Consider the following 24,248-nt stretch of genomic DNA (forward strand, 5'->3'; position numbering starts at 1 on the left):
ATGGAACTTATAAAACCATGAAACATATATTTGGTTTTGGGCAACTACACAACTAGTACATGACGACTTCAAATGCGAAGTCACTGACAAGTTGGTGAAAGTCTTTGCCACCATTATCACCAAGGCAGGACATCTAAAAGGGGGAGTCAATCGTTCTCAAGCTAGTGCTAAGATGACCTAACTATTGAAGAGGTGGCACCTTGTTCTACGGTGTGCTATGATTGATGTTGGGAACAAATATCGTGGAAAGGAGTTTTCTAAAAAGCTCCAACTTGTCACCACTGGGAAGAGTGATACATAATATCCTTTTCAACATTGTCTTACTATGCACAAACTCTCAGGACCACGTTTCAGATAGCGACTAATTCGTGTTGTTTCCTTTGTTGCAGGCGAAGCCAATCAATCTGCCTTGTCTCATCTTGGAGTAATGGAAGACTACCTTTAAGGATAGGTTCACCCAAAAGAAAAGTAAGGCTCATATCCCTTACTACATGTTATTCACGAGAATCATATGTTCACTTGGCATACACAAACAAGAGTTGCCAACCTATGAAATAGTGGAGAATGGAACTCCTCCACTCTTGCTAAGATGCACATGGCAGATGAAGTTGTGGAACTCATACTAGTTCAAGATTAAATGCCTCATAGATGATTGTGTCTCGACTAGCATTTAAATATATGTAATTTTCAAACGAGCCACACCACTCAACATCGATAATTGACTGACCAGGTGATTGGTTACATTAAATAGCAAATAAATGATACATGACAAATCAGGGTAAAACCCCTATATGTCTGGGCAACACCCCGAAAAATCTGGGAACTATGAGATAAATAAGCTAATATTGTTTTATTAAAGATATGTGCTAGAAACAATCCATGAACCAGATAACCCACTACTAAACACTATAAATAAGCCTTGCTACGTAGAGTAATGTATGCTTTTATCAAATACATCATACACTTTTGATACAGATTACTTACTTGATCGTCAGAGAACCTTTTATAAGTTAACTCCCGACCGTGCACCAAAGAGCAAGCACTTGAAGAGTTGAGCACAAGAGAAACGAAGGAGGAACGACTGAACACGAATGAGTGAGTACGAGAAAGATGAAAGAGAAACGACCGAGGAATCAAATACAATTGTTATAGCCAGTTCTAAATACTATCTAAGTCACACCAGTCTAAGTCACATCAGTATACATAAGTATATATATAAACATTTAGTTATCAATATTCAATTATAAAATTATCTTTAATTTTTTTGTTGACCACTTTTATTATAAATAATTTGGTTATGATAAATTGAATCTAATTTTTTTCTTTTACTTAGTCTATCAAATTTAGCAAAATATAATTTTAGTCTATAAACACTATATATGGGAGATTATAAAGGCTTTAAAAACAATCATTTGAATATTTAAAATTATTATTTTTATTTTAAAAATTAAAATGCCTTTTTAATTTGGTAAACAGAATTGTCTCTAAAATCATTATCAAACCTAAATTTTTGAAAGAATTTGGAATAAGAGTGGATTTCTATGTGACGCTTCGAACACATTTATATAATTATTTGACACATACTATTTAGTTATTTATTTATATAGTTGTCCAAGATTACTACTTGGAGTAAAAACATTATTTTTCCTTGGAAAATGTTGGTTGAACAACCGGTTATGCAATTGCTCCAGTGTACAACTGCCCAGGTGGCAAAAAAATTAATATTAAAATGTTGTGTGGGGCCCACTATTTTTTTAAAATGTTTAATATTTGGTTAAAATTTTCATTAGGGTTTAGGGTTTACATTTACCCAAAGTCTCCCTCTATCAATTTCTTCTTCTTTTGGTTTACCTGAACTGTCCCTCTTTCAATTTCTTCTTGTTTTGGTCTACCTGAACTGTCTCTCTTTCATTTTCTTCTTGTTTTGGTGTCGTGGTTCAAGACGACACCGTTCCCTCTTTCAATTTCTTCGCAAAGTTGTGGATGTTCTGCAGTTGTTTTGTGGTGTTGTTCGTCGTCGGCGTCGTCTTTCGGTGTGTGCTCGGTGGACGCCCTCCATCTCTTTTCACGGTGGTTAGTTGATAAAGGGTTTAGGGTTACCCGAAGTCTCCCTCTTTCAATTTCTTATTCGCAAAGGTGTCGTGGTTCTGCATTGGTTTCGTGGTGTTGTTCGTCGTCGTCGTCATTCGGTGTGAGCTCGGTGGACGCCCTACATCTCTTTTCACGGTGGTTAGGTGATAAAGGTAATATATTTTTGATCAACTGGGTTTTAATTAAAATTGATGATTCAATTTTAGTTTGAGTTTCTTGAAGCTTTTCTTCCTTGAATGCTGAACTGTTGGTTTTTTGTGTTATTAGTAGAGACATTGATATAAAATTGTTAAATGTTTTTCATAGTGATGAAGTTAGAGCATATAAATTGTATGGTGTAATTGTTGAACAAATGAGTTTTGTATTTGTTGGTTTAGGGTTTAGTAGGAATATGTGGTTGGGGTGGTTATAGTCCATTAGGTTATTGAGTGTGATTGTATAAGTTGGTAGACCATCAACATTTGCCATGTGCTCCATTTCCTGCATGTATTGCATCTTGAGGTTTGAAGCTATTATTAGTAGAGGATAATTGTTTGAAAGACTTTGTAGGCAAGGCCAATGGGTAATGTAAGAATATAATTCCAAACAGATTCGTACAAGTAGATTAATTGAAAACAGAACACGATAGGGTAACCTCATCAGAAAAACTACATGCAAATTACTTATTACCCCAACTTTGTGTTGTGCACAGATATGTATTATGTCTTTCATGTTGTTGACAACCTCTGAAATCTGTCAAGGTTTGTAGTAAGTAATATATTGGTAGAGAAAATACATAGCATAGCATATGAAATAAGAGGTTTTGTCTATAGTACTGAACACTGTACATACACTTTGAGGTAGTATTCAATATCATACCTGCAAACATCTCACATATCTTTTAGAAAAACCCAAGTGATTAAGCGATTGCAACTCCAAAATGTGTGGAAGCTGCCACCATGCTGTCAATACCCTGATGCAAAATAAACATTACATTAGGCTTTGAAGCTTGAGTCTAGTGTAATTGTAATTGTTTGTTACCTAGATGTGATATAGACTGTTCTAAGCAGCAAATACTTTTTAAGCAATCATTGTTATAAAATGCTAAAAAAGAGAGTGTTGTTGACAAAAAGGAATGAGAATATGAATTTGTATATTTAAGAAATTACCATGACATGGTCTTAATTTTGTATAGCATCATTGTAAATATATGAATGTGTGACTTAGCATCTGTGTATGTATAAAACATGTTATTTCTTTGAAGCAAGGCACCAAAATGCAACCAAACATGCCCATGGGGTAAACTGTCATACTACAATAAAATGTTTTTGTTTCCAATTTAACGGTTCATGATTTCTAGCATTACTTTATTCTAGCAATACCCAATAAATATGAAGAAACATAGTTTGCACCATATCCTTTGTGTTGAGCTGTTTTTATCCATCTATATACCGAAATCATAGTATGCAACATGAGTGTAGGGCAGTGCGTAGTGATCACAAATTGACTGAATTTACAGGTTAGTTGTATGTGGTGACCGTAGTAGGAATATGTGGTGACCACATTAGACTTCCTGCACAGTTCCTTTGCAAACTTATTCTGTGAAGTGGTTGTTGGTGTTGCTTTGGGTAGGCATGATGTCGACAGAAAAGGCGTTAGATCATATTTTAGATCACAAATTCACTCAACTTAGGGAATTGTTGTATGTGGTGACCTTATTAGGAATATGTGGTGACCACATTATGTAAATTTGAAGAGCGTGTTAGTGTTGGTTGGGTTGGGCATGATATGGGCAAAAAGTGTATTATATCAGGTTTTGAGAGTCTATTAGTGTAGGGCAGTGTCCAATGATAAGAAATTCACCCAACTTAGACGATTGCATTATGTGGTGACCCAAGTAGGAACATGTGGTGACCCACATTAGACTTGTTGTACAGACCCAAGTGCAAAGTTATTCTGGAAATGTGAAGTGCATGTTGCTTGGGATGGGCATGATGTGGGCAGAATTTGAGTTAGATCAGGTTTTGAGAGTCCATGAGTGTAGAGGATTGCAGTAGGTGGTGACCCAAGTAGGAACATGTGGTGACCCACATTAGACTTGCTGTATAGACCCAAGTGCAAAGTTATTTTGGAAATGTGAAGTGCATGATGCTTGGGATGGGCATGATGCAGGCAGAATTTGAGTTAGATCAGGTTTTGAGAGTCCATGAGTGTAGAGGATTGCAGTAGGTGGTGACCCAAGTAGGAACATGTGGTGACCCACATTAGACTTCCCGTACACACCCAGTGCAACTTTATTTTGGAAATGTGAAGTGCGTGTTGGTTGGGTGGGCATGATGTGGGCAGAAAGTGAGTGACATGAAGTCTTTAGAGGGCATGAGTGGAAGGCAGTGTGAAGTGAGCAATCATTCAGTCAAATTAGAGGATTTCAGTATGTGGTGACCGATGTAGGAACATCTGGTGACCCACATTACAGTTGTTGCACATACTTAGGGAAACTGTTCTTGAAAATGTCAAGTGAGTGTTCGTCTTGGTTGGGTAGGGGCATGAGGTGGGGATAAACTGAATTAAATTAGATGTTCTTGCACACACATTTTCAGAATTTGTTGTCTGTTAATTTGTTTATTTTCTTTTGGACAGTTTTGAAAAGGCTTATCTTGGTTGGATGGGGAAGTGTGACGGTGAAAAGTTTGATCATGAAGGAAGCAAAATGAAGGTTTGATTTACTATATTACTAGGTTGATAGTTGATAGTTAATTATGAAATTGTGTAATTATATTGAATTTAAACATTTCCCTTGCACGTTTATTTTGTAGATTCGAGTAAGACACAGAGTGCAACCTGAACATATTGTTAACATCAATAGAAATTTAACTTCATTGCAGCGGCAAAGAATAGAGGCAACCCCCTTTAAGTGGATGCTCCACTTAGAAGAAGAATTTGACATATCAAGTCCCCTTCTTCGCGAATTGATTAGTAGGTGGAGTGTTGATGATAATTGTTTTAGGATCAGACCACATTTAGTACCTTTTAAGGTTGTTGATGTGTGTTTTGCATTGGGGTTGCGAGTGGTGGGTGAAGAATTATGTTTGCAAGATGATGGTGGTGGGTTGGTGAATAAGGTCTTTGGAGGAGAGGACATAAAGATAGATATTCTTTTGGAAAAATTGAGAAACAAAGTTTATAGGAAAAAAAAAATGTTGATGAATTCTGCTGATTGTACATACTTCTTTTATTATATGTTTTCTTTTTGCCTAGGACTTCTAGAACTTTTTCTTCATTTCCTTTTAAGGTTTTAGATAATTTAGATGCATTGGATGGGTACAATTGGGGTGGTGCAGTGTATGAGTTAATAGTTTCGAGTTTAACCCGGTCATCCGAGGTATATAACAACCAAACGAATGGTCGTGAAATTTATTTGGCATGTTGCGTTCCTGTTTTGCAGGTTAGTGATAATTATGAGAAATAATTATGTACTTGAACTTTATTACATTTATTTTGTTTCAAATGAATAACATTAATTTTTTGGGAGCAGCTTTGGGTTGTTCAACATGTTGGCCTTGGCATCCCTGTAGAAAGCCAAGCAATATCTTTTCCGAGGTTTTTGCTAAGGTATTTAATTGTGTGTTTAAGACCTTTACTAACATTCGTGTATTTTTATATGTTGATCATAACAAAGAAGTTGTTATTGTAGATTGTATGGGATTGGCTAGTGACTGAAGTCGAGCAAGGACTAAACATTGTTAAAGAAGCCCTCGAAATTGGAGAGGAACATCATGAATATACTGCCTATTCTCCAAGTTCGTGGGAGAAAGTTTGTAACGAGCATAATATGTGTGAATTTGTACTTCTTCAGAACAACAAGAGAATACGTGATGTTGAGGACCAATTACGAGTGTTAAAAGAACTAGTGGACAAACAAAACCATTCGTCATGTTCCAGAGCTGTACCTAAGGACAGTACGAGGTCACGTCCTCGAAGGTCACCTCCTTCAGACTTAGGTGGTCGAAGCCCACATCCTATTGACATGTTGAAGATGTATACAATGTTGTGTTCGTTGGTAGGAATTGCTAGAAACCGGTAAGTTAATATACTGAATAACCATTAATTTTCATTTTTTTTTTGTATACTGAAGAATTTATGTTCTTGTTATAGTGTTGTTGTTAACATTGAAGGCAACATATTGACCGGTTCATACCTGCAATCTTTATCTCCGGAAGCCAGAGTTGACAACATGGTATAATTACAAGTGATAGTTGTTTGTTGTATTATGTAACTGTTTGAAAAATTCATTCGTTGGAATCTGTTTTTAGGTGATGCTCTTTGCAACGGGGTTGTTCATGGTTGATCAACTTCAAAAGAATGGAAGGGTCCAACGTTTTTGCTTTAACCCTTTTTTTGCTGTGAGTGGATTGTGGAATTTAAGTTTTTGTTTTGATATGTATAGTTTCTATTAATACAACTACATTTTTTGTTTAATAAAGGATCGTGTTATTCAAGAAATGAAAACAACTTCGGAAAAGAAAGAGTGGGACACGAAGGATTACTGTTCGTTTGCAAAAGATTTGATTCCATTTGAATCACTATCATATTGCGATTTTGTAAGTTTGTATTATATAATTTTGTAATGGTTTTGGTGCATAATTTTTTATGTGTTTAATTAAGTTATATTATTCACTTTTAGGTATTCATCCCAACGGTGCACAATGACCATTGGTGGGTGTATGCCTTTAATTTTCTTAGTAGGGAATTGCATGTCTTGGACCCCCTTGGCCATAGAAGGGGACAACGCAACAAAATTGATAAAGCGATGGTAAAGAGTACAATATGATGTTTAGTAAGGAATGAAGCGATGAATTTGGTAATTGATTTCTCATTTCTTGTATTGTACAGTGTAGGCTGTGCAAGTTGACCATGTGTACAAAATTCTTGACAAGTTCGGTGGAGTGAATAGTCCTCCCATCAAAGTAGTCAAACAAAAACTTCCTATACAGCCAAACGGGTTAGTATTGAAATGAAAACTTTTGTTATTTTTATTCATATTCATATGTAATTAATTTTATGTGCTTTCCTTATGTAGTTATGATTGTGGAGTATTGGTTTTGAAATATATTGAGGTGTGGAATGGTATGGTTGAGTATGAGGGGAAGACGATGCCTGAATACAACAGTGTACGTATTTGTTCCTTTGAGTAGTAGAGTACACGTTATGAGTTTTATTTAGCACTCAAAATTGATTTTCAAAAATAATTTCAGGAGGAGCTTCAAACATTCCGTCAAGAAATGGTTTGTAATTGGGTCCTTGATGCACGTAATGCAGAATGAGAAAATGTGTTGAGGGAGTTCAACTTTCGTGGAACTTCAGAATGATGGTGGTTGAAAGTGCATTGGATGTGAAGCTAAGCTGCATGTTCTGCAATTGTGTAGTTATTCATTACATCTTTTAGTGTATCCTACGACCATTGATAAGTGTAGAAACATAATGGATTACATACACTTCCATTGACTTGAAGAATGTGCAAACTTTTTAATGTAGACAATTTATGAATATTGTTGTACCATTTGATGCAGCAAACATTCTAATTTGACAATTTTTTTACCAAGTCTTTGTAGTCAATGTTTGTGAAAAATTTATGATACAATTTTAAAATAGCAAACACAAGAAAATTGTGGTCAAGTGTTACAGAATAAGTGGTGATCCATGAAGGAAAATCTGGTGAAGTGTAACAAAGTTTCTGCACACAAACTACAATAAAAATGTGATGATGTTCGTGTGAAGTAAGTGAGGACGAGGCCACCTATAGTAAACAAATTTAGAAATTTAACACTCACTTAATTCAAGAGTGTTTTACATTGAAGAATATGGAGGAGTAAACATACCTCAAAGTATCAATACAAGTAAATCATGTTAATAAATAACCAAAAGTACAAAGTGTAATAAAGAATCATAAGTGCACAACATGTTCCACAAGTACAAACTGTAATAATGAATCATAAGTCCACAACATGTTCATACATCGCAAGAATAAATTATGACATATGATTGACGCCATAATAATATTATTACACATGTAAAATAAAGAATATAGTTAAAATAAAAATAACATGTAATAAATTATAGAATGAAAAAAAAATTCAAACCACAAAGCACAGAAGGTGAATATGTTATTAACCAGTCTACATTTATATGCTTTTACTTCACATCTTTCATTCTGATTTAAGTTGTCGAAACACTTAGAGTAATAGAAATAAAAAAAAGTGGAACAAAATAAATTTTGAAATTTAACCTTCATTCAATTAAAGAGTGTTCTGAATTCAACAATTTTGAGGAGTCAACATACATCAAAGCATAGGTAGAAGTAAAACATGTAATAAATAAGCACAAGTTCAAAATGTAATAAAGAAGAAGAAGTGCATATGCTATTAAGCAAGATGAAATTAATCTTGTCAAGGAAATTCATCCAACAATGGTCTTGTAGGTGTCATCTTAATCATCATGAATTTCTTCATGACTTTCTTTTGATTGTGCAGCGAGAACAGTTTCGTCACCAGGCCATTTAACCAAATGGTCAAATTCTTCAGCGTTGGGCCAAACCAATTTGCTTTCAGCCGAGTGATGTAAAGCATATGAGTGGAAGGAACCATTCAGGCTGACCATTGCTCTGTGGTTTGCTGCTTGTTGCATTTGAACATGTTTCATGTGAGACTCTAAATTTTTGATGTAATCAAGCATATTCATTTCAGGAACAATGGGTGAATGCAATTGGTTTATTGGGGGTTCAACTGGTTGGTCCTGACCTTGTTGACTTTGTTGTCTTTGCAATTGTTGTTGGTCCTTCTCTGAGCAGTTCCTCTGTATGATTTTTTTGTCAATTGGAGGTCTGATTCTGGTGGAAAGGTTTACTTGTATACCATTTGCTGCACATAACGAAGTAATAAGAGATGGAAACCCCAAGCCTTTTCGATGAAGAGGATTATTCCCACCTTGTTGAAGAACAAAGTGATGAATAGAGTCAGATATCAGGGTTGCGACGTCCACGTCATACTGTTTCAGTAAACAGAACACAATATGGCACTTTGCCATACTCAAGTCTGAACTGTGTTTGTTTGGGATTACATTGGACAATAACAACGATGTCCATATCTGAGTCAAAGTTGTCATACTGGACCGAATAATTCTGAGTGGCTTTCCATTGTTGTTAGTCTCATAGGTCCGCCCAGGAATGCATAATAGGTCTGATGTTTCTGTGTTACTCAACGAAGTAAAGTTCGTTCCCCGTTTCAGCATACCATATGTACACAACTCATCTTGATCCAGTTGAAGGGGATTTCCCAAGAAGTCATTGATGGTATTCCTATCGTATGGAATCCACTTGCCTCTTACTTTGGATCTCAGATTCGTGTCACCTTCCTTCACAGGCCACGCATTCGCATAAAATTCAAGAACAACATCTGGATCGTATTTGTCAACCGGCATAGCTAGTTGTCCCCATTTCCTCCGTGTTAGTTCTTCAGCAAATTCAGAGTATTCTCCTTCCTGTAGTTGAACTTGTCTTTCTGCAATAATCGTCCAATGCTTTATGGCTTCATATCGCTCCTTGCGGAAGTCATCCCTGAACAATTTATGTCTGGAGGGTTCGACCATTGGTTGCTTTCCTTCAGCGTGTGATGTGGACCCCTTCTGTGTGCGCTTTACTGTTTTTGGAGCCATCTGTGACAAGTTCCTTCATCAAACAAAGCACATTTTTCGAACTAGAAAACATTATAAAGCCATAACCAATATATGAAACAGTTATTGTGGATTCAAATTTGGCACATATAAAAGGCATCCATATGTATGTCAGTTATAAAAACCATCCATAACAATGCCTGCTTATTTTCCTAAATAAAGAACGTTTTAAAGTCATAACCAATATATGAAACAGTTACTGTGGATTCAAATTTGGCACATATAAAAGGCATCCATATGTATGTCAGTTATAAAAACCATCCATAACAATGGCTGCTTATTTTCCTAAATAAAGAACGTTTTAAAGACATAAGCAATATATCAAACAGTTTCTGTGCATTCAAATTTGGCACATATAAAAGGCTTCCATAACAATGGATGCATATTTTCCTAAATAAACAACATTTTAAACACATAAGCAATATAACAAACACTTACTGTACAAAATAGGATAGCAAGACAGTTACCTTGGTGAGAGACTTTGGTGAGAGACGTTGTGAGAGAGAAGAAACGGTTACCTTATTCTCAAATATTGCCTCAGTGTAAAACTGCATATTTTGAATCATTTGAATTTTTGTATTGCAACCTAAAGTGACCCGTTCCATGACTGCACCTATATCGTGTAATCCATAGATTTTGGTTTAACCTAAACTAGACCCATTAACCACTGGCCCATTTAAGGTCAATCCAAATATTTTTCGTGCAACCTAAAATTGGCCCATTTCAGCATTGTCCCATTTTCGCTCAACCCAAGTTTTTTTCGTGCAAGCTAAAATGGCCCTTCACCACTGTCCTATTTTCGCTCAACCCAAATTTTTTTCGTGCAAGCTAACATTGGCCCATTTCAGCACTGTCCCATTTTCGCTCAACCCAAATTTTTTTCGTGCAAACTAAAATTGGCCCATTTCAGCACTGTCCCATTTTCGCTCAACCCAAGTTATTTTCGTGCAAGCTAAAATGCCCCTTTCAGCACTGTCCTATTTTCGCTCAACCCATGTTATTTTCGTGCAAGCTAAAATGGCCCTTCACCACTGTCCTATTTTCGCTTAACCCAAATGTTTTTTGTGCAACCTAAAATTGGCCCATTTCAGCATTGTCCCATTTTCGCTCAACCCAAGTTTTTTTCGTGCAAGCTAAAATGGCCCTTCACCACTGTCCTATTTTCGCTCAACCCAAATTTTTTTCGTGCAAGCTAAAATTGGCCCATTTCAGCATTGTCCCATTTTCGCTCAACCAAAGTTTTTTTGGTTCAAGCTAAAATGGCCCTTCACCACTGTCCTATTTTCGCTCAACCCAAATTTTTTTCGTGCAAGCTAACATTGGCCCATTTCAGCACTGTCCCATTTTCGCTCAACCCAAATTTCTTTCGTGCAAGCTAAAATTGGCCTATTTCAGCACTGTCCCATTTTCGCTCAACCCAAGTTATTTTCGTGCAAGCTAAAATGCCCCTTTCAGCACTGTCCTATTTTCGCTCAACCCATGTTATTTTCGTGCAAGCCAAAGTTGGCCCTTCACCACAGTCCTATTTACGCTCAACCCAAGTTATTTTCGTGCAACCTAAAATTGGCCCATTTCAGCACTGTCCTATTTTCGCCCAACCCAAGTTATTTTCGTGCAAACTAAAATGGGCTCGTTCAGCACTGACCCGTTTTCGCTCAATAATTTTTTTTGCAGTACAACAAATAGTGCAAGCATTGAGGGAAAATGTATGACTGCTAACACTACGCACATCATTGATCGATTCAAAATCAATTTTTAATACGGTCAAAACTCTTTTATACAAATATAGAACCAGTGATTGCATGTGGGTGCCTGAACATGTACCACAATTGTTCAAGATTACATAACAAAATTGTACATGTGTGATTAATAAACTTCATCCTTAATACATTGTTCACATCCATCAAAAATTGACTGAGTGCCTTGTTTTGCACCTGCAACTGAATAACAAACATGACTTCAAAACATCTTCATGTATAAAAAATTAACTGAATAACAAATTCGAATAAGTTATAGTAGAATTAACCGAATGACCTGACCTGCACTTTAGTGGTGTCAAATATTCAAATTACTATGTAATGATGTCAATAGCGAAACAAATCCAATAGAAGGACTGCTTGAGACCTGACAATGGATAGAATAACATTACTTGTTTGTACATATTATTCAGAGATATACATCATATGCAAGAGTTCAGTTCTTCAACAACATTCATATTTTGTACATACCCCCTGATTTGAATAGCGTATCTCATTCAGTGTATTTAGGTTCACTTCACTTTCAACCATGACCCTAGAACACATAACTTCTGAATTTGCAGCCTCGTCTGTGGCCTATAGCAAGTACAACTTAGTTCAATTTAAAAAATGTTGTGCATAGTTATAAGGATAACAATTGTTATAAGAAATGGAAATTAAGTTCAAGGTCAAATATGTTATGCATTTCACTAACCGTAGTGCGATCAATACGAATTTGGCATGGCACAGAAGATTTTTTTTGTTTTCCGCCCTTTTCAGAGCATGATTTCTTTCGTGTTGAGCGTGGTCTTCCCTTTCGTTTGACAATGATGGGGCTACGCACTTCATTCACCGGGTTATTCAAACTTGTACGAATAGGTGACATTGGTGGTTCATTAACATCACGCACGCGTGGCTGACCAACATTTTTCTTTGTTGTCCAATTAGGGTGTGTTCGTTGAACATGTATGACGACAAAATCATCAAGATGCTTGTGCAAAAGTTCTGTTGTATCAGTTGTCCCACTAGCACTTTCAGCTATATCATAGAATTTCTTACACAACCCATCATATCGTTGAACTTGTGGATCTTTGTCCTTGCTCCCATATGAAGCTCTTATATATGTGTGCTTGCGGCGAACATTTTTACTCCACCTGGTCAAAATATACTTAGTCGGCACTTTTATCACTTTTTATTGTCCAAGAACAACCAAACAATGTCGACACAAGATCCCCCTAAATTCAAATAATAAACATGTGCAACAAACATCAAGGTTTTCGCGGTCAAATAACACTACACAATTTGAGTGGTTTGTTCGGCCATCCCGGAATGACTCTTCCATAACATTGAATCGACAGGTATGTCCGTCAACAAAAAAATTATTAACAGCACAATTCATCTTCCCTCTAAATTCAGCTTGGACTTCATTGAATTTTGCATGGGTGTATTCTGCTTGAAACTGTCTTTCAATGGCTGATTGTGAGCTACAAGGAATAACTTTGTTGAGAGAAGCAAAGTCGGGTTCACACTCCAATTCTGCCTTATGTTGCAATGCATTATCATATTGGTGCACAAATTGTTGGAGACATGTCATGGAATTAATATACCCATCGAAAAATGCATTCATGCTCTCACTTCGTTGTGTTGTGGACATGCCTGCCCAGAAAAACCCTTTAAGGTAACAAGGAACCCACCGTGCCCGTTCTTCAAATAACGTGTTCAACCAATCATTGTTGCATAAGTCATACTCACTTATGAAATTCCCCCACGAGGACATAAAAACATCAACATTTGTCGACTCATACACTACACTTTTTAAAACACGTTTCATATCTTTATATTGCGTATATCCTTGAAGTTTTTCGGGTATTTTCTTCATTATGTGCCATAAGCACCACCTGTGTCGCGCATTGGGAAAGACAACTTCAACTGCATTTTTCATTGCCCTACATTGATCTGTGACAATGCCTTGGGGTGGTTTGTGTGACATACAACGAAGCCAACTTTGAAATAACCACACGAATGCTTCGGTGTCTTCTGAAGAAAGGAGTCCACACCCTAACAAAATTGACTGCCCGTGGTGATTAACACCGACAAATGGTGCAAATGGCATATCATACTTATTCGTCAAATATGTCGTATCAAAACATAAAACATCTCCAAAACTATCCCATGCTGCACGACTTCTTGCATCTGCCCAAAATACATGACGTATGCAATTATCATCATCTAAATCAATATCAAAGTAAAATTGGGGGTTAAGTTCCCTCATATGATAAAAATGGTTTAAGAGTGCTTTGCCGTCTCCTTCCTTCCCCAACGCTCTTCTACTTTTGGAAACATAGTTACGGACATCTCGTTCAACAAATTCCATATTCTCATACCCACTTGCTGCAGAAACAAAAGATCGAAAAGTCTTATTTATCCGAACTCCAGCGTCGTTATTTATATCAACCACTCTTTTTGCGTGTAAACTTATTCTTCTATTTCCTCTAAACAACCTAGACTTGGTTGGGCTCATGTCGTGTGAATGTTCTTCGTGCACTGACATGATATACCACTTATTGTCTTTGATGCCAACAGTAATACGAGCTGGACATTCATGCTTCTGAGTTGGAAGGGTGTTAACTTCTGTGGGAATGGTTGACGTATATTTACCTGCTCTTGCACAAACCAACATGAAATATCTTAATTCTTTGTCTTTTCCTCTCTTTGAACTTCTTGTTCTAATTCCAAAACCTTTTCTGATGGCATATTCTCTATAGAAATTTTTAACAGCATCTGCATTGTCAAATGACATGCCAACGGTAGGAACTATTTCACTAACATCATTAACATCAAGACCTATGTTATCAATTTGTTGTGAAGGTTGACCATCTTCAAACAAGGAAATGTCATCAAGAGAAATATTATCCATGTCTATCCAAAGCTGCATTATATACAAATTCTATATCGTAAATTAACACATGTTATTTGTTAACAAATATGTCCAAATTTGTATCAAAACTAGGGTTATTTTTTTGACTTTGGAACTAAAATATGTAATAAGGTCCCACAATATTTGGTGCAAAAAAATTACACATTTAAGAGGTTTAAATATTGCATGTTTTGGCATAAAAAAATGAAGGTTCATGTATGAACTCCATCCAAAAAATGAAAACTTTAATTACAATGCCCTAACATTCTGTATAACTGTAATAGGAATGCATGTGTATTAAATATGTGCCCTAACCTGTGGGTCCTGCATTGGAGTACATGGAATGAAGGAGGTCAATGGAAACTGAATGTATTAATAGCTATGGGTGCCACCTTCAACAGCACTACTGCACAAAAATAAATTTTTCACGCTGCAAGAGGCCAAATGTTGTTGCTGGAAGATGACAATGGAAGCTGGTAGGTGTTATACACAATAAAGGCACCAAAATTGTGCTACTTGTGGGAAAAGAGTTCCATTATTGCAACTCAACTAACACTGGCCTGAAGTGACAATTGGGACAGAATAATAAAGGGTTCTGCTGTCATAATTAATTAAAGTGGTTGAAATTAATGTTTTCATAAAAGGTACTTCAATTAAATGCTGTCAAAAAAACTGGTTCAAATTAATGCTATAAATATGTAAAAGGGTCCCGAGCAATTACATAATCGGTGGTGAAACCAACATTTTCCATGCTATAAATATGTATTGAACACTGCACCACCGTATGAATGGTTGTTGCTTAGACAAAGAAGAAACACTATTTCCTCATACTTTAGTTTTGCTGGGTTCAATATCACTTTCAATGGAGCAATGGGAAAACCTTGACATTGACACCAGTGACCTTGCAAGCTTCGTGCGTCGTTGTAACACCAACAAAAGTCTCATTCCAGGCCCAGCCGGTAATGTGCAAGCAGTTATCCTTAATCGCAACTCCAAAGAACCAGTCAACACTCAAGAATTTATAAACAATATAGCTGACGAAAATCATAGGCGTGATTTTGATTCCAACCCATGGAATTGGGCACAACATTTTCTTCACTTTCATGGTAATGTTTATGACAATCATTTTCAGTTTAACAGTTATTGGTGTGCAACAACTAATTTTGTATTTTTTTGTTTTAAGGACAAATTGATGGACATGATTGTGAGCAGATTTCTTCTTTGGCTAACATTAAGCAACATTCTGTTTTTCCCTTGCTTACTTGTGTTGTGAAAGAATGCCAACCAAATGGTTTAGGAGACATGTTAATAACTATTAAGGTAATATATGGCTTATGTACTGTTTCGATCCTTTCACTTTATGCAACACAAAAATGACTATTATACACATCTTTATTACAGGATCCAACTGGAACAGTTAGAGCAAGTGTACACGCAAAGGTGTTAAAAGATTCCGAATTTGGATCACAAATTGCAGTAGGATCAGTCTTGGTGCTAAAGAATGTATTTATCTTTCATAAAACTTTTCTTTCAAATAAGTCCATATCATATTTCATTAAACCATTGATGTTGTTATAGGTAGCCATATTTAGTCCAAATCAAAGAGCATTCTACCTTAATATAACCGTAAAAAACATTGTTAAGGTATGTGACTTTCATTATAACTATAGTACAAAGAAGTGTGTCTTTCGTTACAATATTCATGCGTATACGTTTTAAAATTTGACATATGTACACCATCTAATTCATGCCTATAGGTTTTCAAATTTGACATATGTCCACCATCTGAAGAGGAAGTTCGTTCTTGTCATGCAGTAATACGCAATCCACCGACTTTAGGTACACTTTCAAAAAAATTCTATACTTAAAAAACAATATCCTATATCCAATATTGTAATTCACATTTCAATATCCAAAATATATTCAGATGCAAAGCAATTGGAGTTATTGAATAAGAAGGAGGAAGATAGAATCCGACGTTCTAAGATGGTTTAAACTTCCACATCTTACAAGCATGCCTATATGCACAATGAAGACTATTATTGTATAATTTAGGATACAAAATTCTATTTATAATTTATAAGCACATGTTTGAACAATGCTTATTACATGTGTTAAGTGAATTGTTTGGTTACTTGTCCTTCTTAGCTTCTATGAACTTAGTTTATGTCTGTTCACACTGCTATACATTCAAATTTAAAAAATATCTTCAATTCAACAACATAAATGGAAGACAATTAAAATTAAAATAAAAACTTCAAAAAGTCCAACTAAATTACAGTTACTAAAATTACAATGCAGTTGCTAAATACATTTGTTAAATTCTCTAACAACATTACACCCAATGAAATAAACATGTATCATTCCTAACAACTACTTCGTAATAAAAATACTTAAGTCCTAAACACATCATATACGAACCCTGATTCAATTATGACTAACAAAAACATTTTTTCCCCTACCATACCTAGTCCATGGTGATTTCATCACAGCCGACTTCACACGTTTCCTTGCTCTATGCTTCACTCGGGTGAATATGTTACTTTTTTCTTCTCTCCCATCTTGGTCTTCGGGTACGTCTTGCTCTTGGGGTACGTCTTGTTCTTGGGGTACGTCTTGCTCTTCAACTACGTCTTGCTCTTCGGGTAAGCCTTGGTCATCGGGTACGCCTTGCTCTTCGGGTAACCCTTGCCCTTCAGGTATGCCTTCCTCATCGGGTTCATCTTTATCATCAACATAAGACGTCTGCAGATGTTCGTCATCATCTACAAAAGGACTATCACGCACACAAGATTTTGCACGTGCACTTAAAAAATCTTGTAACTCTTTCAACTCCTTCTCCAAATTGTTGATGACAACCTCTTGTTCCTTTGCTTGGCGAAGCATATCAACTACTTTGACCTTCATTTTACCATAATCCTTTTTTTTTGACATGTCAGATGTAAATCCACGTCGAACTACCTCAAATGCTTGAACAACAAATTCTTTTTCCAACTCTTCATTGGACGCAGATAAGTCCACAATAACCTGTTCAGGCAGACAACAAATACCAACATAAATGAAAAAAAAAATAAGTATTGTACATTAAATAAAAAATTTCAATGTATTGAACACACCACATTCTGTTGCAGTCCAGATGCAATTTCAATGTCACCCAGCCTAACAGCCATCCAATGTCTGATACGAGGATATCTATTTCCAATCCTAGGCATTTGTCGCTTGTAAGAGAACAAATGTTCAAGAGCCCATATCTACACAATTCATGTCAAATTAATATCAGTAACCAGAAAATGTATGGGAATCATTACACATACGAAGTAAACATTTTAAATTACCTGCATTAAGTACACACAACCACGAACATGGATATATGTAGCATTAGTTTTCCTCCTCATACACATTGAAGCTGAACACAAACTCTGAACCAAAAAGTCATAAACTAAACCTCCCCAATTAAACCTACCCAATTCGCTCAGATCATCCACAACCCTAAACAACCCACCAGGAACTAAACCCATTCTACTTGGAAATAAAAACTCTGACATTCCTAACAAGATGTACAACCTGCAAAAGTCATTTATGGAACATTCGTTGCGACGTTTAACAATTTCATCATAAATCATTTTCACAGTCACATGACTACTTTTGAAAAGCTCTTACTCTTACAATTGTTTTCTATTTTTTCTAAGTCAAATTTGTCTCTCATAACTCTAAGACCTATACCTAAACAAACATCTAACAAACTAAATGAGACAACTCTAGAGCTGACTACAAAACCATGACTTCTCTCCACCCACCTGCTACATAACTCCCTTAAAAGGCAGCGACTCAATTTCAGCTTCCCATCCAACACAATTAGCCAACCAAAGGGGGTTGACTCAATAATAAACTTTTCTTCAGCACTTAAGGTTTTGTTTAAACTTCCCAAAAATTTAGGTCTGCAATAATGCCTAAACACCTGCATTTATAAAAACATGTACACTTTACTAAGAATGTCATGTCATCGTATGCCTAACAAAATTAAGCATATTCAAAATCAAACCTTATCATCCAGAAAAGATTTTGCATGACTACTTTCTTGAGTTGTCATTATATCCTACAAAACAAAAAAAAATCCACAATGAATACGTTACTCAAAACCAAACAACAATGAAAGAACAACAATGTTTATAAAATCAAACAATTCACAGATACTATATTCTGTAAATGTGCTTATGCAATCAACTGACTTTGGGTCAACACAAAGAACATAAGAAGGGCAAAAACCTTACGTTATTCCCCTTCCCCACCCTAACTAATAACAGAACAAACCTCAGATTTTAAGAAAAAGTTACCCTGCCTCTGTCATACAACTATAATGTGGGTCACCAGATATTCCCTCTAGGGTCACCACATTCTGCAACTGTCTAAGTTGAGTGAATTTTGTGGTTAGTTGGCACTTTCCTACTCTCATGGGTTCTAAAGAAGCCCACCCTTCACCAACACGAACACTCACTTCTCATATCCAGGAAAAACTTTAACTAGGTCTGTGCACTAAGTGTAATGTGGGTCACCACATCTTCCCTATAGGGTCACCATTTCATGATATTCTTAGTTGAGTGAATTTTGTGCCCACTTCACAATGCTCTAAACTCATGGACTTTAAGACCTCAACTAAACAACTTTATCCCCAGCTCATGCCCCACTACAATCAAGACGAACACTCAATTCCCATTAGGGTCACCACATATTCCCTATAGGGTCACCATTTCATATATTCACTTAGTTGAATGAATTTTCTGCACAGTTCACACTGGTCTACACTCATGGCCTCTAAACACTTCAATTAAACACTTCATGCCCCACTACAACCAACATGAACACTCACTTCCCATTTTTACAAAAAGTTTCCCCACGTCATGGCCATCTGAACAAACATGAACACTGACTTCATATTTTCATAACAAGTTTCATTGGGTTTGTACAGGAAATGTAAAGTGGGTCACCACATATTCCCTGAAGGGTCACTACATACTGTCACTCTCTAACTGAGTGAATTTTGTGGTTAATTCACATTATCATACTCTCACAACCTCTAAATAACTCATTTAACCCACTTTCTCCCCACCTTCTGTCCCTCCCTAACCAACACGAACACAATTGACATTTCAAGAAAAAGTTCCTCTTTTAGGTTTGTGCAGGAAGTGTAATGTGGGTCACCACATACTGCAACTGGGGTCACGACATACTGCAACCCTCTAAGTTTACTGGATTTCTGCTCACTTCACACTGTCTTACACTCATGCCCTCTAAAGTTCTGATCTAACACACTTTCTCCCCACATCATGCTCATCCCAACAAACATGAATACTCAGTTCATATTTCCATAACAAGTTTCACTCGGTTTGTGCAGGAAGTGTAAACTGGGTCACCACATATTGTCTGAAGGGTCACCACATACTGTCACTCTCTAACTTGATTAAATTTTGTGGTTAATTCACAACGTCCTACTCTCACAACCTCTAAATAAATCATTTAACCCACTTTCTCCCCACCTTCTGTCCCTCCCTAACCAACACGAACACAATTGACATTTCAAGAAAAAGTTCCTCTTTTAGGTTTGTGCAGGAAGTGTAATGTGGGTCACCACATACTGCAACTGGGGTCACGACATACTGCAACCCTCTAAGTTTATTGGATTTCTGCTCACTTCACACTGTCTTACACTCATGCCCTCTAAAGTTCCGATCTAACACACTTTCTCCCCACATCATGCCCATCCCAACAAACATGAACACTCAGTTCATATTTCCATAACAAGTTTCACTGGGTTTGTGCAGGAAGTGTAAACTGGGTCACCACATATTCCCTCAAGGGTCACCACATACTGTCACTCTCTAACTTGACTAAATTTTGTGGTTAATTCACATCGTCCTTCTCTCACAACCTCTAAATAACTCATTTAACCCACTTTCTCCCCACCTCTTGTCCCTCTCTAACCAACACGAACACAATTGACATTTAAAAAAAAAACTTCCCCTGTTTGGACTGTGCATGAATTCTAATGTGGGTCACCACATACTTCTACTAGGGTCACCATATACTGTGAACATTGTGGTTACTTCACACTATCCTACTTTGATGGCCTATAAAAACCTGATTTAACCCACTTTCTCCCCACCTCTGCCCCTCCCCAACCAACGTCAACAATAACACTAATACTCTCTTTTAACCTTTTTTATCCATGTCAACATTACAGGATTTCCTTAAAAATTTTTGTACCTCATGAACCTAACATTTCAAACAATCATTCTGCATTATTTATACACCAAGACACATATTCCCAACAACAATACTTTCCACAAAAAATGAAGTCATATTCCAGAAAAATGGGTCACGAATTTTGGACAACTCTAATTGAGTTGCTCCACGAATCCCTTTTCTTTGTGTATCCTAACATGGAACTATGAAATAAAATACTACAATAATAGTGAAATACAGACCCACAAAGTAAACCCAACATGAAATACGAATATCAAATTCAGCTTTGGCTCATACACAGGACAAATAACAGGAATGACCCAACAACAAAAAATCACACAACATCAAGGTTTCACTTAAATGAAAAAAATAAATGTATTACCTTTGAAAACAAGATGTCCAACACGACACCGCCACCCAACCACCGTCAAAGGAGGATGTCGAAGACGACACCACCGCCAAACCACCCTAAAAATAGATGCACCTACAACGACCACGAACGTCCTTGAACATAAAGGTTGCGTAGAACTTCGAACAAATACCTTGCAGAGAGGACGATGTGGTGGACAAGACGATGTGGTGGACAAGACAATGTGCTGGAGAAGACGATGTGGTGGAGAAGACGATGTGCTGGAGAAGACGAAGTGGTGGAGAAGACGAGTTCGTGGAGAAGAAACCTAAATTCAGCCCCTTTCTAAAAACCTAATTTCACATTCTACTAATTTCACATTCTACTACTAAACACTCAATTTCAGATTTTTCGTGAACCCCACAATCCAAATAAAATAATATTTTTTTGTGCCACGTTGGCAGTTGTATGGTGGAGCAACACATTTACGGTTGTCCAAAAATGGGACTCTTTTTCCTTTCATTACGAACTCTTCTTTCTGTATCGAAAGCACGGACACGCGGTTTTCATTTCCCACCACCCACTCTCGTATCTCAGACCCACGTGTTCAGCATCCCTCTCACCTCTCTCCATATAAACTCCATCTTAACTGCAACGCGATGGTTCTAATAAACGTAACAGAATTGATCGATGGCGGCATTGAGATGGACACCGGCTGTGACGCTGGCGGTGACGATGTTGGCGTGCGTGTTGTTTAGCGCTTCGCACGGGACAATGCTCGGGGCGAAGACGGAGATCACGGACGTGAAGAGGAACAAGGAGGTGCAGGATTTGGGGTCTTTCTCGGTGGAGGAGCACAATCGGATGCTGAGGCAGGCGCTGAAGGGGATGTCAGAGGAGACGAAGTTCGTGGAAGTGGTAGAGGCGCAGAAGCAGATGGTGTCTGGGACCAAGTACTATCTCAAGATATCGGCCACGCAGAGTGGGAATCCCGTAATGTTCGATTCCGTCGTGGTGGTCCAGCCTGGCCTTGCTTCCAAAGATCTTCTCTCCTTTGCTCCTTCCTCGCAGAAGAAAACCTAGCCTACCCTCCATTCATGGTATGCTTATTCTTCCATGCGAATAATCTTGTGAAATAAGAAATGGTGATACAAAATTACTCTGCAAATTTAATTTCCAATGTAGGAACAAATTAAACCCCTGAATCATGCTTTTGAGCTTCGCAGTTCCTCAATTTCTTAGGGTTAATAATATTAGCAGTTTTTTTGTTTTCATGCCTAATTTTTTAGTTTTTTTCAGTTCCTACCGTCAATTTCAACTCCACAAATTGTTAGAAGTAATGATGTTAGTTAGGGCTCTAAGTTAGCATCTAGGTTCAGTAATGATTAATGAATTAATATTAGAATAATGTGAAATTATGTGTAGATGAAAAAGTATGTAGATATTATAGTCTTTCTAAGTAATATATTTATCTTTATGACTTTATTATTTTTATTTTATGTGAATATGTTCTTTTCTTATTTTAGTATGATATCGTTACTGACAACATTTTTCTAACAGAAGTTGACAAAAAAAATAAAATTAGTATTACTTAAAAAAAAACACATTTAATCTTTTTTTTTAATTTATCTTACGTAATGCATTAACATTTTGTGTCTATATTATTTTGAAATAGTAAAAATAAAAAAAATGCATTTAACTCTAGAAATTAAAATGCTTTTTTTCCTTTATTTTTCGTGGACATATTCTCTAATGACATTTTTTGTGCGTATATAAAGTAACTATTAAAAATGTAATTATCTCGAGAAATTAAAATGTCTCGGTGTTTAAGATTTTTGTTGGTAGAAATTAAAATGTCTCGGTGTTTAAAAATGTATTTTAGGATTGCATTAAAAAGTAAATTATTTTATTAATATATTATGAGTTATATAATCAATCCTCACTTTTATTTATATTCTAAAAGGTATACTTTAGAAAATATTAACGGCCTTTTTTATGAAAAAAATATATAATGTTTTATAATATTATTTTTTATTATAAATATGCGTGCCTTTTTTAATGAATGTTGACAATTTTTTAAAATAATTACAAATAAAAGAGAAATTTAACATATTTCTAACATTTTTTAAGTTAATAAACTGAATTAATTATTAATTTTATTATTACGTTTAAGTTAGTTAGAATTGTGTTATATATATTAAGGATATTAAGAACTACACGGAGTATTGCATTATAATATCTTAACTAATTTTTTGAAACAAGTCTAAAATATTATTTTAAGATGACAGTTTTTTAATATAATAAAGAAATCAGTTTTTTCGTAAAAAATTATAACATCTATGAAATCTGAACAATTGGAAATAATCATAAAATACACGTTTTCAAATTCATAAAATTAGATTAGTTTTTAAAGTTTTTACCTTTCTTTTCTTTCCGGCACGAAAATATTTTTAGACTTTGGTTTTCGGAGGTTCAAATTTTAAAAGCAATTTTAAATTTTTATTCCTGAGCGGAAAATAGGTGATCGAAATTTAGTCTTTAGTACACATATTAAAATTATTATTTTAACATTGTAATATTTTTATTCATTTCCGATTTTTATCCTCGCACTCATAATATCAATCCTATTTTTGATAATCATTTCAAACATTCTTTACACCTACTATTAAACATCTTAAAACATTCCTTTCAATCTTTTTAACATCCACAACATTATTAAATTAACTACTTTTTATTTCTAATTGTTTACACCACCACACATATTTCTAAATTTTTTAAGTCACTATTTTTATTTTTTTAATGCACCAAGTCAAAAATTATCATTATTTTTTCAATTATTATTTCATTTTTATTTTCAATCAACTAATAAAAAAATAATTCTAAACAATATAAAAAAAACAATTTTTTCCCATTGCATAATTTTTTATCTTCTTCCCTCTTCATATCCATTAAAACAAATCTTGCCAATTTTAATTGAATATTTCAATACATTTTTTACTTCAAATAAATTGTGTTTTATGGTGTTTGAATTAGGGATGAGATGTCTAAGGATTTAAAAGAGTAAAAAAATGTTTGATAATTGTGAAAGAAGTTTTAATTCTTTTAAAATCTAAATTTACCATTTAAAAATATTTGAATCATTAAATTCAAATTTAAATTTAAATAATATTATTATTTTTATATTTATTTTTTATAATTAATATTATTA

General features: G+C 35.6%; 5 protein-coding genes across 5 annotated transcripts; 3 read left to right on the forward strand and 2 right to left on the reverse strand.

Moving 5' to 3' along the window:
* Positions 1 to 4,055: 4,055 nt before the first annotated feature.
* LOC137839072 (uncharacterized) lies at positions 4,056 to 6,901 on the forward strand. Its single transcript, XM_068648201.1, has 10 exons — positions 4,056 to 4,091; positions 4,243 to 4,295; positions 4,711 to 4,786; positions 4,887 to 5,249; positions 5,363 to 5,452; positions 5,765 to 6,150; positions 6,226 to 6,307; positions 6,384 to 6,473; positions 6,555 to 6,671; positions 6,755 to 6,901. The coding sequence occupies exons 1-10, from the start codon at positions 4,056 to 4,058 to the stop codon at positions 6,899 to 6,901; spliced, it is 1,440 nt and encodes a 479-aa protein (XP_068504302.1).
* A 4,952-nt stretch (positions 6,902 to 11,853) lies between these two features.
* LOC137839073 (protein FAR-RED IMPAIRED RESPONSE 1-like) lies at positions 11,854 to 14,451 on the reverse strand. Its single transcript, XM_068648202.1, has 4 exons — positions 12,827 to 14,451; positions 12,250 to 12,688; positions 12,027 to 12,131; positions 11,854 to 11,922 (listed from the first exon to the last, which is right to left on the reverse strand). Exons 1-4 carry the CDS (start codon positions 14,449 to 14,451, stop codon positions 11,854 to 11,856), a joined length of 2,238 nt encoding a protein of 745 aa, XP_068504303.1.
* Positions 14,452 to 15,313: 862 nt separating this feature from the next.
* LOC137839074 (uncharacterized) lies at positions 15,314 to 16,446 on the forward strand. Its single transcript, XM_068648203.1, has 6 exons — positions 15,314 to 15,557; positions 15,635 to 15,771; positions 15,853 to 15,942; positions 16,030 to 16,095; positions 16,209 to 16,290; positions 16,379 to 16,446. Exons 1-6 carry the CDS (start codon positions 15,314 to 15,316, stop codon positions 16,444 to 16,446), a joined length of 687 nt encoding a protein of 228 aa, XP_068504304.1.
* A 350-nt stretch (positions 16,447 to 16,796) lies between these two features.
* LOC137806588 (uncharacterized) lies at positions 16,797 to 21,548 on the reverse strand. The gene is made up of 5 exons (XM_068606790.1): positions 21,074 to 21,548; positions 18,494 to 18,547; positions 17,787 to 18,409; positions 17,568 to 17,702; positions 16,797 to 17,478 (listed from the first exon to the last, which is right to left on the reverse strand). Exons 3-5 carry the CDS (start codon positions 18,072 to 18,074, stop codon positions 16,879 to 16,881), a joined length of 1,023 nt encoding a protein of 340 aa, XP_068462891.1. The 5' UTR covers positions 18,075 to 18,409; positions 18,494 to 18,547; positions 21,074 to 21,548; the 3' UTR covers positions 16,797 to 16,878.
* A 182-nt stretch (positions 21,549 to 21,730) lies between these two features.
* On the forward strand, positions 21,731 to 22,123 carry LOC137839075 (cysteine proteinase inhibitor B-like). The gene has a single exon (XM_068648204.1). The coding sequence runs from the start codon at positions 21,731 to 21,733 to the stop codon at positions 22,121 to 22,123; it is 393 nt and encodes a 130-aa protein (XP_068504305.1).
* Positions 22,124 to 24,248: the final 2,125 nt, after the last annotated feature.

The sequence above is a fragment of the Phaseolus vulgaris genome, chromosome 3 (genome assembly GCF_000499845.2).
Source record: "Phaseolus vulgaris cultivar G19833 chromosome 3, P. vulgaris v2.0, whole genome shotgun sequence".
Taxonomy (NCBI): Eukaryota; Viridiplantae; Streptophyta; class Magnoliopsida; order Fabales; family Fabaceae; genus Phaseolus; species Phaseolus vulgaris.